Source organism: Mus caroli, unplaced genomic scaffold, assembly GCF_978045245.1.
Source record: "Mus caroli unplaced genomic scaffold, Mus_caroli_1 scaffold_18, whole genome shotgun sequence".
NCBI classification, from domain to species: Eukaryota; Metazoa; Chordata; class Mammalia; order Rodentia; family Muridae; genus Mus; species Mus caroli.
Window position 1 is genome coordinate 60,030,715 of NW_028227273.1, and position 13,355 is coordinate 60,044,069.

Sequence of the window (13,355 nt, forward strand, 5' to 3'; positions counted from 1 at the left end):
AGCTCCCCCCCCCATAAGTGTTTGTTCCTTCTGCTTCCATCCACACAATACAAACTCAGTAGAAATATTTTTATTAAGAAGGATGTTTCATGAAGTGAGTGGGTTGAGGGATATGGCGTTACCCGGTTTTGCCTCACTCTTCCCCCTCAGCATTCTAACAAGCTAGAGGGAGCATCTTCACAAGGCGCCCCGCTGTGATTCAGACAGCAGAGAGAAGAGTCTCTAGATGTAGTTAGCAGCTCACAGAGGTGGAGGTTCCTCATTTGTCATTGCATTCCTTTGCAGTGGGAGACCCTGTGGAAGACTGTCCCTAGAACAAAGAAAAGGGGTCCTATAGGCAAAAGGCTGGTTTCAGACACCCACCGGGGGGGGCAGTGCAGTAGAAGGATGGAAGAAATAAGAAACCATCTTCCAAGCTTCCTAGGTTGAATCCATGTTAGATATCCTAGCTTGGTTGGTAAATAACTGGGATCGGTGATACAGGAGACCCAGCACTTGCCCATCCCCATTTGAGGCTTGCATGAAATAACTGACCTCTTTGGCAGTGTCTCCATCTTTGGTCTTCTGAAGGTGCTTAACATCTTTGTTTCTTGGGGACCACACTTACCTGGTGGTTTGATGTCAGGTGGGCATGGAGCAGTGCAGCTACCTCATCCTGTTCAGCCTCCAGTGCAATGGCCAGGGCACTTGTGCCCTCCTGAGAAGTAATAGGACATTGGTCCCTGGGCTACAGAGGCAAACACCACCACTACTCCAGGCCCTTGCTAGTGGCTCACATTGTCTAAGATGGTTAGGTCACAGCCTGGCTGGGCCAACAACAACTGAACTGTATCAAGGCGTCCATACTCGCTGGCACACATCAGTGCTGTGGCCCCATCAGCATCCTGTACATTGACATCAGCCCCGCATTCTAGCAAGGCAGCTACCATGTCCTGGTGGCCATGGCTGATGGCCAGCATGAGGGCTGTCTGTCCAGTCTGGGGAAAGAGAAAAGGAGGTCTCAAGTATTTTAAAAGTAGAAAGGGACACCACCTTACCTACCCATCAGGTCTGGAGTGTCTATGCACCTGGCTAGCCTTAGCATTGACATCACCCATACTGAAAAGTCTCTGGGCCACAGCCATGTCTTCCTCCTCTTGTCCTACAGAAGTGAGTGCAGCCAACATGAGTGCAGAGTAGCCAGCTCTATTCTGGTGATTCACATCACAGACCCCTGGGAAGAAGAAAGGTCACTTCATGTAAGCCTCAAATACTGATTTGTTTAGCGGGGACAGTGTTGGGTCTCCAAATCACAGATGGTGGGTAGGCATCTTTTATCCCAGGCTGACCACAGACAATGACAACCAATGAACTTGTACTGCTTCCAGCTCCCCAGCACTGAGACTGCTGGGTAAGAACTCTGCCAGTTGACAGGACTACATCCCTTGTCCCTCAGCCTGTGCATTCCTGTGCATACATGGTGTGGCTATGTGTAAGAACTATAAATGCAGAGATTAGAGAGACCTGAGTGTTCCCTACCTATCAGCTAGATTGGCAGCTAGTAAGGTCCTGTAGCCTCTACTACTCATAGCCCCAGAAATATACCACTGGCTTACATGTACTCTGAAAATGCTAAGTGTTCTTTCCTGTGTCTGTCCCTCTTTAAAAATAAAAGGTTTGCTAATTATAAGAACAGGACACAGACTTAAAACACTGGAGAATTTGCCAGATATGTAATTCCAGCACTTAAAATATTGGCCAGCCTGAGCTATATAGTTCCAGGCCTATACAGTGAGCCTTATCTCAAAAAATAAAGTAAAATTTAATAATTTAACTTTGCCAGGTGATGGTGGCACACACCTTTAATCCCAGCATTTAGGAGGAAGAGGCAGTTCAAATCCAGCCTAATCTACAGAGTACATTCTAGAGCAGCCAGGGCTAACAACTTGTAAGACTTTAAAAAAAAAATGCCATGCTGAGGTGAAGGTCCCAACAAAGAGAATAATGAAGTTAGTAACAGGTAAAGGTTAGTAATAGGTACCCTCTATGTTGTTTTATGAGTGGTCACTCTAGGATGGTGCTAGTACACACTAGATTTGGTAGTTAGGAATAGCCACGTGGGTGCCTCAGTGGGGCAGTAAGATGAGGCAGAATCCTAATGAGGCAAGTAAACAGTACTCCAGCTTGATGACAGTTAACCTAAACACTGTGAGCAGCACCCCGCCCCCCAGGGGATAGACAGTGGAGCCCAAAAACTCAGGAAACGGTAAGGCTTAGGTATTAGGTATATGCTTTTAATCCCAGCAGAGACAGGTGGGTCTTTCGTGAGTTCCAGGCTAGCCAGAGCCACAGACGGTGTCTCAGGAAAGAAAGAAACTGTCAAGGCCTAGAGATAATATGCCCAGGGAGGAAGGTGCTAAATTGAGGTCTCTGGTCTCAAAGCTGGTGTTTGGGGGGGCTGGGGAGCTAGCTCAGAACAGCTGAAGATAGAGTAATATCAAAAGGCCTCTATATCCTTGTAATTTCAGTATTTGGAAGGCAGAAGCAACAAGGTCCCAGATTTGAGGCCAGTCAGGGGCTAGATATCAAGACATAACGCCTTGATGGGTTATGTCTGGGTGCACAGAAGGGTTAGAACTACTGCAGGCTTGAGGACCACACTTGGATCCCAGCACCTACATAAAAGTTGAGCACCATTTGCAACTCCAAGGCTGGGGAGATGGAAACAGGTGGGATTTGCTGGCCAAACAGCTCCAGGTTCAATAGGAAGTTCAGTTTCAGAAAACAAAGCAGGGAGTCAGAAGAAAACACCCAATGCTGACTTCTTGCCAAGTGAACAGCAATTCACCCACCAAGAATAACTTAAGAGAGGCTCAATGGGACCCTCTGCTACTCATCTGTGCCCCTCAGTGATCCAACCTTCACCTGCCTTAGCCCTCTTCTCCACAACTCTGACCTGTATCCAGTAGCAGGCTGGAAATGGCGAGATTCCCATGAGACACGCTGTAATGCAGAGCTGTATTTCCATTGCCATCAGCCAGGTTCACCACATAAGCCAGCAGCTCAGGCCCCAGACTTTTCACCCCTCGAAGAATCCCAGCCACAGGCTCAGCCTGAGAGCGTTTTTGGCTGGACACTCGAAACCATTCCTGGGCCACAAGGCGTGCTGCATTCTGGCAGGACCAGGACAAAGAATTAATCAATGGTGAGAAAAAAATGGGAAAGGCCAAAAATAGTGTGTGTGTGGAAGACATCTTTGGTGACCCTAGTAAGCAAGGGAGGCCAATGCTTTCTAAGTAGGATGTCAAGAAACCAGGTGGAACTGGGCAGTGGTGACTCACGCCTTTAATCCCAGCACTTGGGAGGCAGAGGCAGGCGGTTCAAGGCCAGCCAGGGCTACACAGAGAAACTCTGACTCAAAAAAGAAAAAAAAGAAAAGAAACCAAGTGGAGAGCGGGAACCTCACTCACCCTCTTGGAGAAGGAGATACAGTCAGTGAAGTTCGAATGCTCAGGAAAATAAGACTTTATATTACGGGGAAATGGGAGTACCCACTTGCTCTTGAAGTGTCATGGATGGGACTGGGGCTCTGTTTACTTGAGGCTGTGGCTGGGCAGTCCAAGAAAAGGTCACAGCTCTCCTTGGGTAGGGTATCTCTTTGGAGAGGTTAGATCAAGTAAGGTCTTTCTAGTGAGAGGGGACCAAACTTGGTACTCCTGCTCTAGGAAACTCTGTCGGAGAGTAGAAATCTGGCCCACACTCACGCCATCTCTGCTGGTGACTCCACGTGGCCGGTTCAGCTGCTGATTCAGAGCAATGCAAGCCTCCCTCAAACGGGGGTTCAGTTCACACCTGCCAAGGAGGCCAGTCTAGACTCAGAATCCTGAACTGCGATGACCAGGAGGAAAGAGGCTATCCACATTCCAAATCTTTAGAGAAAGCTCACCTCCCTTCTCTCCCTGCTGTCAGCTCTGGATGTGTCTCAAGCTCGCAGTCCCCGGCATCTTTGTCATTGTGGGGGCCAGGGGTTCCAGCGTCAGATCCCCCACTGCTATCATCTCCTGATCCAGAAGAGCTACTCCTGGGGTGTTCAGCAACACCATCTTCATCATCGCTGTTGCCATCCTCACTGGAGGAGCTCTCATACCTAAGAACAGGATTGGAGGCCCTGTGGGCTCATTCAAGTGTTGAAGTGAGAGTGGCATTTTAAAGATGAGGAAACTGAGGACTATCAAAGCCACTTTATGAGCAGAGGGGCAGAACTGGGATTAATAGCCTGTGTCCCTGTGGCTGCTATGGAAAGAAAGGAGAGAAAGCGCTCACTCTCCGTTGAGGACCCCAACGAACTGCAGACTCTTGGGTCCCTGACTGGATTGTGCACCTGGAATACCATCTTTCTTCTTCATGATGGATTTGAGGATGCCTGGCAGGGAATCACATGAGAGCACTGAGTTTGACTTCAGCGACCTGGCAGGCCAGGGTTCAACCAGTAGTGGAGACTCACCAACAGGGGCCATCTCGTCTCCAGCCGTGGGTCTGGGCAGGTTCTCCACTGGCATCTCTGTCTGTGTGGTTTTCTCAGTGCAACCCAATGTAGTCTGGGCAGCAACGTCGCGAGACTGAGGCCTGGTCACTGCGGCCTCGTGGGCCTCCTCCAACTCTCTCAATCGGCCCCGCAAGAGTTCGCTCACCCCTCGCTGATGCTCCAAGCTGGTGCGGAGCAGTTCCAGCTCACGCTCTGCAGCCTCGGGCAACCCTAGGAGCTCCTCAGTCACCCACGTGTCCACCTCAACGGTCTCAGGGACCACCTCCACTCCAGCCTCCCCTGTCTCGGGTACTGCCTGGGCATCCACCTCTCGGGTCTCAGGCACGACTTCGGTGCCCGTCTCCCGAGTCCGGGGTTCCCCATCGGGTGTCCTAGACCCGGGGTCGAGCACCTGCAGCGCTCCTTCGCTGCGCCTGGCAGCCAACCCGTCGGGATCCTCTGCCCGGGGGCTAGCCCTGGAGCGCACTCCACGATCCGAGGTGGCCAGACGCTCGGTGAGGCGCCGAAGCTGGGCGAGCTTGTCTGGGCGCACCTCGATCTCTACTTCTTGTTCTGGCTGCACGCGCCCGGCCAGTAGCCGAGCCTTCTCGGCACGCAGCGCGCGCACCTGCTCCTGCAGCTCGGGCAGAGCGCGCGCCTGGTCCTCGAGCTCACGCAGGCGCCGCAGCGCCGCGGCCATCTGCTCCCTCACTAGCTGCAGCTGGGCAGGGCCCGGGGAAGCAAGGGCGGGGTTAGGGGCGGGGCTGCTACGGCCCGACCCGCGCGGACTGCGTGTGACTGCGCGGGCCGGGCTGAGCGCGCGCTCCCGAGCCTGCGCCTGCTCCAGTCGTCGGCTGGTCTCCAAGAGCGTGTGCTCGACGCGCGGATTGCGCGACAAGGAGCGTGGCGACAGCGGAGGTAGCGAGAGCCCCGGGAACGCACCAGGAGAGAGTGCACCCGAGGCTCCGCCGTCGTCACTGGCCAGGGATTCGCTGGAGGTCCAAGCTCCTGGGCTCCGCGCTCCCGCGAGGCCCGTTCGGGACCCGCGCGGGCGGCGTGCATGAGGAGGTCCTGGAGCTCGGCGAGAGGCAGGGCCACGCTCGATTTCCTCCACGTATTTGAGGAAGTCCAGGTCCAAGTGGAAGCCATAGGGCGTCTCCACAGAGTAGGGAGAGCTAGGGCTGCGGGTACTTCCAGTGGGGCCTGGGTACAGGGGAGGGCCGCCCAGGTCTGTGGTATAACAGGAGGGTTGAGAGAGAAGGGTTGAGTCAAACCAAGAAGCTCCCAAAGAGAGTGAACAAACATGTTTCCTCATCCCTTGTCCCTGCGATGCACCTGTACTGCTGCCAGAGCTCAAGACCACACCCGAGGCTTGCAGGCGTACCTGCACACGATGGGCATACAACCATGTTTAAGCACCCACTATGTGGCAAATACTTATATTCTTGGGACACTATAATAAGGAAGACAATATCTTGACCCCTTGTTAGCTATAAATAGACACAATCATTTCAAATGATTTTCAAAGCACTAATACATGGTGAATTACAGAACCACTGCAGGAGCCAACTTTGGCGCTCACGTCAGAAAAAAATTTCCTGTGGCAGGAACTTAAGATTGAGCGCTTCATAAGGCAGAAGCAGCTGCAAGAGCAGAAGGTTCCAAGAAGGAAAAAACAGCCCATGGAAGACAGTAGACTGTAGAGTGACGGATGGAATTCAGATGTCTTCAGAATGGTGGGGGGGGGGGGGGGAGAACTAAAGGATGGGCAGAGGGCACAATGGGGGGTCTCTCCTAGACAACCACGGGGAGTTGGGACATTAATTATGGGGGCTGTTATGACTGGTTTTTAAACAGAACCATTATGTTTGCTAATAATGCTTTTTTGTTGTTGTTTGTTTGTTTGTTTTTTCGAGACAGGGTTTCTCTGTATAGCTTTTTGGCTGTCCTGGAACTCACTTTGTAGACCAGGCTGGCCTCGAACTCAGAAATCTGCCTGCCTCTGCCTCCCAAGTGCTGGGATTAAAGGCATGCGCCACCACCGCTTTTGGAAATGGCTAAGTGGCTACTGTGTTAATAAAAATAAAAGGGAATTGCTGAGCTATATCCATATATACAAGCACCCAATGTGGATCTGGGTAAATACATTTACCTCATTTTGTAAACTCACCAGGAAGATTCTGATTCAGGACAAACTTGGCCATGTTTCCTGGAGCAGCCACCAGACAGCCTGAAAAAATGTCCCCCAGAAAAGTAAGGGTACAAATCCAGTCCTGCCCCTTGCTTTGACCCTGATATTAGCTACACCACCATTGAAACTTTGAGCAAACAGTTAGTTACACTACATTGAAACTTTGAACCTCACCCACCCCCCAGGTTCTCCTCCTCCCCTTTGGAACCTCGGAACTGCTCTGCAACAGATGGATTCCAAGTGCTCTACCACTTTTGCTTTTGAGATAAAATATCGCTATGTGGCTAATACTGGTCTACAAATCGTGATCCTGCCTGAGCCTCTCAAGTTCTGGGATGACAAATACGTGCCACCATGTTTAGCCAAAATTTGAAGTTTATGAAGTATGAGCACCCAAGTTGCAAAGCTGGGAAGAAGGAAGCAAGAAAGACATGAAGCAAAGAAAAACAAGAAAGTGGAAGTACTGCAGACTCTGGAAACTGAACTAGAGTATCACAGTTAAGAGCTAGGCACAGTAGTGCACTCCTTTAATACCAGCACTTAGAAGGCAGATCTTGGGTTGGTGAGATGGCTTAGTGGGTAAGAGCACCCGACTGCTCTTCCGAAGGTCCGGAGTTCAAATCCCAGCAACCACATGGTGGCTCACAACCATCCGTAACATCTGACTCCCTCTTCTGGAGTGTCTGAAGATAGCGACAGTGTCCTTACATATAATAAATAAGTAAATTAAAAAAAAAAAAAAAAGAAGAAGAAGAAGGTGGATCTCAGAGTGTGAGGCCAGTCTGGTCTACATAGTAAGTTCCAGGACATTCAGAACTACATAGTAAGATACTCTAGGGGAGGAGGGGTAGTGAGGGGGGGAGGCGGGCCCAGAGAGATGGCTCAGAGGTTAAGAGCACTTCCAGAAGTTCTGAGTGCAATTCCCAGCAACCATATGGTGGTTCACAACCATCTGTAATGGGATCCGATGCCCTCTTCTGAAGACAGCAACAGTGTACTCATATAAATAAAATAAATAATTCTTAAAAAAGGTACAAGATAAGCCTAAGCAACTTAGATCCTGTCTCAAACATGAAAACAGAGCTGAAAATATAGTTCAATGGCCAAATGCTCACCTATCATTCTCCAGGTTCAACCCCCATTTTTCTTAAGAGAAATGGTAAGATTTAATTTTGTGTAGAATTTTAACCAAGGTTACTCACAAACCCCCTTGTAGGAACGATAGATACAAAGTATAACTCTAGCTAAGTCTCTGTGCCTCGATAGTTGAACACCTGTCTCTCTGGAATGTCTCTAGTACAGGCAAACACCAGCACCAAAAGAGGCAAAGCTGTAACTCTCCATGAGGAGTTCAGTGAGCAGGACTTCTCAGACGACATATGAAGGCTAAGAAAATGAGAGTCTAGAACTGGGGATTTGCCTGGCATACACAAGGACATGAATTTGATCTGGAGCAGCACCCAAAAAGCAACAAATCCTGGGCTGGAGATGTAGTTCACTAGGTAGAATACTTGTCTAGCACCCACGAAGCCCTTGGCTACTGACTAGTGGTGAATGCCCATCACTCAAGAGGTAGAAGCAGGAAGATCAGGAGTTCAAAATCATCTTCAGCTACATAAGATTTGAAGCTAGTCTGGAATACATAAGAGCCTATCTCAGAAAAGTCGGTTGGAGAGATGGCTCCGTAGCTGAGACCACTTAACTATCCTTACAAAGGACTCAGTTCCCAGCACCCACCCTGGACAGACAGCTCACAAGCACTTGTAATTCCAGTTCCGGGGATCCAACAGTCTTCTGACCCGGAGGACACTTGTACGCTCATGGTCTACATACATACACTCAGATACATTCATATATAATAAAAAACAAAATTTTAAAGAAAAGAAGGGGCTGAAGAGTTGAGTAATTGTTACTCTTCCAGAGGACCCAAGTTTGGTTGCCAGCACTCACATAGTGGCTTACAACTTCCTATAACTCCAGTTCCAGTGTATTCAGTGCCCTCTTCTGCCACACACGTGAAGTGCATACGTAAATGCAGGCAAACACTCATGTGCATAAAATAACTTTTTTAAGGAAGGGAGGAATAAAGTAAAGAAAGCAAGCCAGATGTGGTGGTACACTGTAAGCCTTCCTTCCACTCAGGAGGCTAAGATAGGAAGACAGATCAGGCTGGGCTACAAGCAAGGCTAAGTTGTACACTGAAAAACTATTTCCGAAAGAGGAAGAGCAGGTAGAGTGGGAAGGAATGAAATCACATGTAATGGATCAAGCATTAAATCTAGAACTTTAATCCCAGCACTCAGAAGCTGGAGAATACCAGTGGGTTCTCAGACAACCAAAGGTACCTAGAGAGACCCTGTCTCAAAAACCAGAAACAGGATAGGATATGGACAGGGACGTAGTTTCAGGCACTGCATTGTTGTAACACGCATAAGGACCTGTGTTCAATCCTCAATGCCTAGCATCCCCATATACATGCAAAAATGGACAAAAAAGGAATGATGAGAGGGTGGGACTTTGGGTACCCACATGAAAAGCCTTCGGGGAGCAGAAAGTGGCTCACCTTGATTATCTACCGTATACTCTCCCTGAGTAGCCCCCGTAGAATTCTGCACCATGGATTATTGGTGGCAATTTACAGAGCAATTAAGTCCACTGCCTATGTGAAAAACCTTTCAGTTTAGGTTCTCTCCACCTTCTAGGGACCCCTTGTTTGTAGTGACCAGTCAAGCCCTTGACTGTGTAGTTTTACATCGAGCAGACCCAACCCATCTTCTTGCTAACCAGCCCTCTGCTTCAAACAACTAAAAACCCAGCCACTCTTTCCAGCTTCTCAAATTCTGCATGGCGATCTGAGTGCCAGACATTACTAGCTCTTCAGCACCCATCAGCATGACTAACACATCGCCCTCTCCACTGCTGAGAGAACCCCCTTCTACTCTCTGAGCTCCCTCCTCTAACCCTTCCCCTGTCCAACCTAAGGCTCTGAAGTTTCCCTCCCCACCCCAAGCAGCTGTTTCCTGTCCCCTCACACCGGCTACAAGGGCAGGACAGCAGGTCACCATGGAGGACAGCCAGTGCCTCTCAGGACTTGTTTTTAGGAAACTGCCAGGGAAAAACTGAGCTTCAGAAAAAACCTGGACCAGGGCTCAGAGGTCTGAAACTGCCTTTTGCACAGCTGCAGTGTGATCCTGTGCAGTCTGCCCCTTCCTCCAGAAACCTGGTCATATCCGAATCCAAAGCAACAGGACAGAGAAAGCAGCCCCAGGTCATTTTTAAGACTGAAGCATCCAGGCACAAAGACTGAACTGAGACATAGGGCAGAGATTACTAGAGTGGTAAACAACAATAAGGTTGCTGTTTGCTTTTAATTTGGGTGGTTTGGGGCTGTGTGTGGGTATTTACCCGTGGATGCCAAAAGCTGTAGCTTTCCTGGAGCTGGAGTCACAGGTGTGAGCCGACTAAGACAGCTGGAATCAAATGACAAGGGTCATACTCAATCGTAAGCACTGAGTCATCTTTCCAGCCCATTAGTTTTGTTTTCTTTGGTTTTTTTTGAGACAAGGTCTCAGGAAGCCTAGGCTGGCCTCCAGCTCCTTCCATAGTTGACAATGAACTCAACTCCCCTCCCTCCAACCCTTGAGTGCTGAGATGATCACGTGTGCTTTACCACACCTGGCTTGTGCAGTGCTGGAGATGGAGCACAAGGCTTTCCATGCACACTAAGCAAATACTGTAATAACAGAGCTACTGCCACAGCCTCAGTTTCCCTCTTTTACATATGGATCAGCTTCGTTTTGTTCTGTTTTGTGTTTGAGAAAAATTCTCCCTATGTATCTAGACCAGGCTGGCCTTGAACTCACAGAACTTGTTCTGTCTCTCCCTGCTGAGTGCTGCCCTGTTTGCTTTTTGTTTTATTTTATGTATTTAAGACAGGGTCTCACGTTGCAAAGTTAGCTGGCCTGAAATTTGCTATGTAAATCAGGATGGCCTCTAACAGAGATTCCCCTGTCTCTGCTTCTGGAATGCTAGGATTTCAGGCATGCACCACCACCATGCCTGAAGGCCTGTATTTATTTATTTATTTATTATTTATTCCAATTCCAATTTTTCCTACCTCAGTCTTCCACATGCTAGGATTTCAGGCATATACCACTACGCCCAAATGAATGCTTTTTTTTTTTTTTTTTTAAATTTGTCCTCAGCCCCACTGACACAAGCTAGGTGAGTTTTAAGCTACACCACTAACCCCTTTTTAATTTTTTTTTTTTTTTACATTTTATTTATTTTATGTAGGAGGTGTAAGGGTGGGTGGGCACAAGGATGCCATGGGGTGAGAGTGGAGGTCAGAGGGCAGCTCTCTCCTTACACCGAGTAAATCCCAGGGATGCAACAAGGATGTCATTACCTGATCAAGTACCTTTACTGGCCAATCCCCTTTACTAAATTGTTTAAACAGGCGTTGAACTCACTCTGCAGCTCTCAGACAGGCCTTCAACTTTCTTTCTTTCTTTCTTTTCTTTTCTTTCTTTCTCTTTTTTTTTTTTTTTTTTTTTTTTTTTTTTTTTTTTTTTTGGTTTTTCGAGACAGCGTTTCTCTGTATAGCCCTGGCTGTCTTGGAACTCACTTTGTAGACCAGACTGGCCTCGAACTCAGAAATCCACTTGCCTCTGCCTCCTGAGTGCTGGGATTAAAGGCGAGCGCCACCAGGTCCGGTGCCTTCAACTTTCAATCATCCTACCAGGACCTCTCAGGTAACTAGGATAATAGGTGCTTTTGGAAAGATTCCCTTTTGCTCCCCTAGAAACTGCAGGGAACCTAGGCCACATATCATCCTCCCAGCTCACAGCTGTCAGTTCCTGCCTTGGGAGTAAGGAGTGTGGTGGGGCAAGCCAACATTAGACTGCTACACAAGCCAGTGCCTCCCGGAGTAGGGCGTGTAGCTGCCCTCATATCTCCCACACTGCCTGGCTATCAAAGTTAAATCCGGATCCCCTGCCTGAGACCCCCTCATTAGGCTGTCAGAGCTGAAGCCACACGCCCCCACACCCAGCCCTGGGACTATTTCGGGACACAGAGCTGCGATCAGTCTAGAGAGCTGTGATCAGGAGAGCTGTCATCAGGAAACCTGAAGGACAGGACACAGAGCATGCATACCCGAGGTCCTGAAGAAGTTACGTCTTACTGATAGAAGGCTCTAGGTGGTGGGAGCCCTTCATGTTGGGATGGGATTCTCAAACGCAGGATGGGGGAGAGAGCTAGATGATGGCAGGACAAGGGGTCCTTGAGTCATCACACACACACACACACACCTCCCCAAACATACAGAACCAAGTCAGCTTAGAAAAGACAGGGCAGTTTCCTACAGGAAAAACCGCTGGGCGGTTCCATCCGCTGCTATTGTCAGTAGGTCCGGGGGGTGGGGGACATCCGTTCCTCCCTCCAACACCGTTTCCGTACCATCCGCCCACTCCACCCCACTGCAAGAAACCCATTCCCAGGTCTTCAAGCCAACTCTGGGGAAGGGTCCCATAAGGCATCTGGGAGACTACAGTGCGCACAAGTTCCTCCGGTTAGGTCCTGGATGGCCATGTGGTGGCGATCTGCCTAATAATCTAGGGTCCCCCCTCCCCGGTCGGCTTTAAACCACCTGAGGCTCCCAATGTCCAAATGGCCACCATTACAGGACACGGCGCCCACCCCGTTGCAACGCACAGAACCCATAGAAGGGGGCTAAAAGCATCACGCCCCTCCCGGACACTTGGGTCCACTGTTCCCCTCTAGGACTCGCGTGGTTGACTTTACCTGAATGAGAAGCCGCGGCAGCGCCCGCACCGCACCCGAGCCCGCCCCCTCGAAGCTCCGCACGGGTTATCAAGGCTTTCACCCCTTACTGACGGCTTTTTCAGCCAACCAGAGCTCGAATCTAACTGAACTATCCAATTGTAAGACAGAGTGAGCCATCTGGGCGGGGCGGGGGTGGGGACCCGCCTGAGGGCGGGCCTACAGTAGGATCTGAGAAGACGAGAGCAGGGCAGTGGGATGCTGTTCAGCTAGCTACCTCTAAATTCTGCCTGGTCCAGGAGTAAGAAAAAGAGGTTTCACAGGACAGTAGGGGGCTACAGGAAAAATCTAAGCAAACTATTCTAATAGGATTTATGTAACGAGTTTAATTCCTACTGTCTTACTGAAGTCCTAAGAGCCTGGATCTTGTCCACCGCAGGACCTTTGCATATATTGTGCCATATTATCTATATGTGATACTTCTCTATATTTCTAAGTGTTCAATCTATGTGCCCCTGAAATCTATGTGCCACAAGACAACAAAACAAAAAACAAACAGAAACCTTAGCATAGCCTTTTCTTAGTCATTATCATTGCCATAGCAATGGTTTATTAACTAAATAGCAATTTTCTTTAGTAGAAAGGCAAGGTTACTACCATCACCCCTGCTAGACATTTTAGGATCAGGAAACTTTTTACCCACTGCCTCAGGCATACACTAGTTACTTAATAAATGTCTGCTCTACTGGAGATATCTAACTCAATGGTACAGAACTTGTCTAGCGCACCTACCACAATAGATAGGTAGGAAGACAGACAGACAGAGACAGATAGACAGAGGAAAATAATGTAAAGATAATAGACACATACAGACGT

At 49.1% G+C, this 13,355-nt stretch overlaps 1 protein-coding gene across 3 annotated transcripts; it reads right to left on the bottom strand.

The window, feature by feature from the left end:
* Positions 1–55: 55 nt before the first annotated feature.
* On the bottom strand, positions 56–12,566 carry Kank3 (KN motif and ankyrin repeat domains 3). 3 transcript variants are annotated; one of them, XM_085833260.1, is made up of 12 exons: positions 12,501–12,518; positions 10,101–10,165; positions 6,675–6,734; positions 4,484–5,734; positions 4,303–4,402; positions 3,926–4,126; positions 3,744–3,831; positions 2,936–3,152; positions 1,068–1,213; positions 777–977; positions 608–697; positions 56–310 (listed from the first exon to the last, which is right to left on the bottom strand). In XM_085833260.1, exons 3-12 carry the CDS (start codon positions 6,706–6,708, stop codon positions 260–262), a joined length of 2,379 nt encoding a protein of 792 aa, XP_085689386.1. In that variant the 5' UTR covers positions 6,709–6,734; positions 10,101–10,165; positions 12,501–12,518; the 3' UTR covers positions 56–259. The 3 variants fall into 3 exon arrangements, with proteins under 3 accessions (XP_085689386.1, XP_021042206.1, XP_085689387.1); XM_021186547.3 differs by lacking the exon at positions 10,101–10,165 and having other exon boundaries at positions 12,501–12,566; XM_085833261.1 differs by lacking the exons at positions 2,936–3,152; positions 3,744–3,831; positions 3,926–4,126; ... (1 more) ...; positions 4,484–5,734; positions 10,101–10,165 and having other exon boundaries at positions 12,501–12,566.
* Between the last annotated feature and the right edge of the window lie 789 nt (positions 12,567–13,355).

What these genes read in the sequence shown, in the direction of transcription:
- Kank3 (XM_021186547.3), bottom strand. Translation starts at nt 6,708, where the DNA reads ATGGCCAAGTTTGTCCTGAATCAGAATCTTCCTG. An exon ending in GTTGGGGTCCTCAACGGAGA is followed by an intron (nt 4,127 to 4,302) that starts GTGAGCGCTTTC and finishes TCCTGTTCTTAG; the next exon opens with GTATGAGAGCTCCTCCAGTG. An exon ending in ACAGCAGGGAGAGAAGGGAG is followed by an intron (nt 3,832 to 3,925) that starts GTGAGCTTTCTC and finishes CCTCCTTGGCAG; the next exon opens with GTGTGAACTGAACCCCCGTT.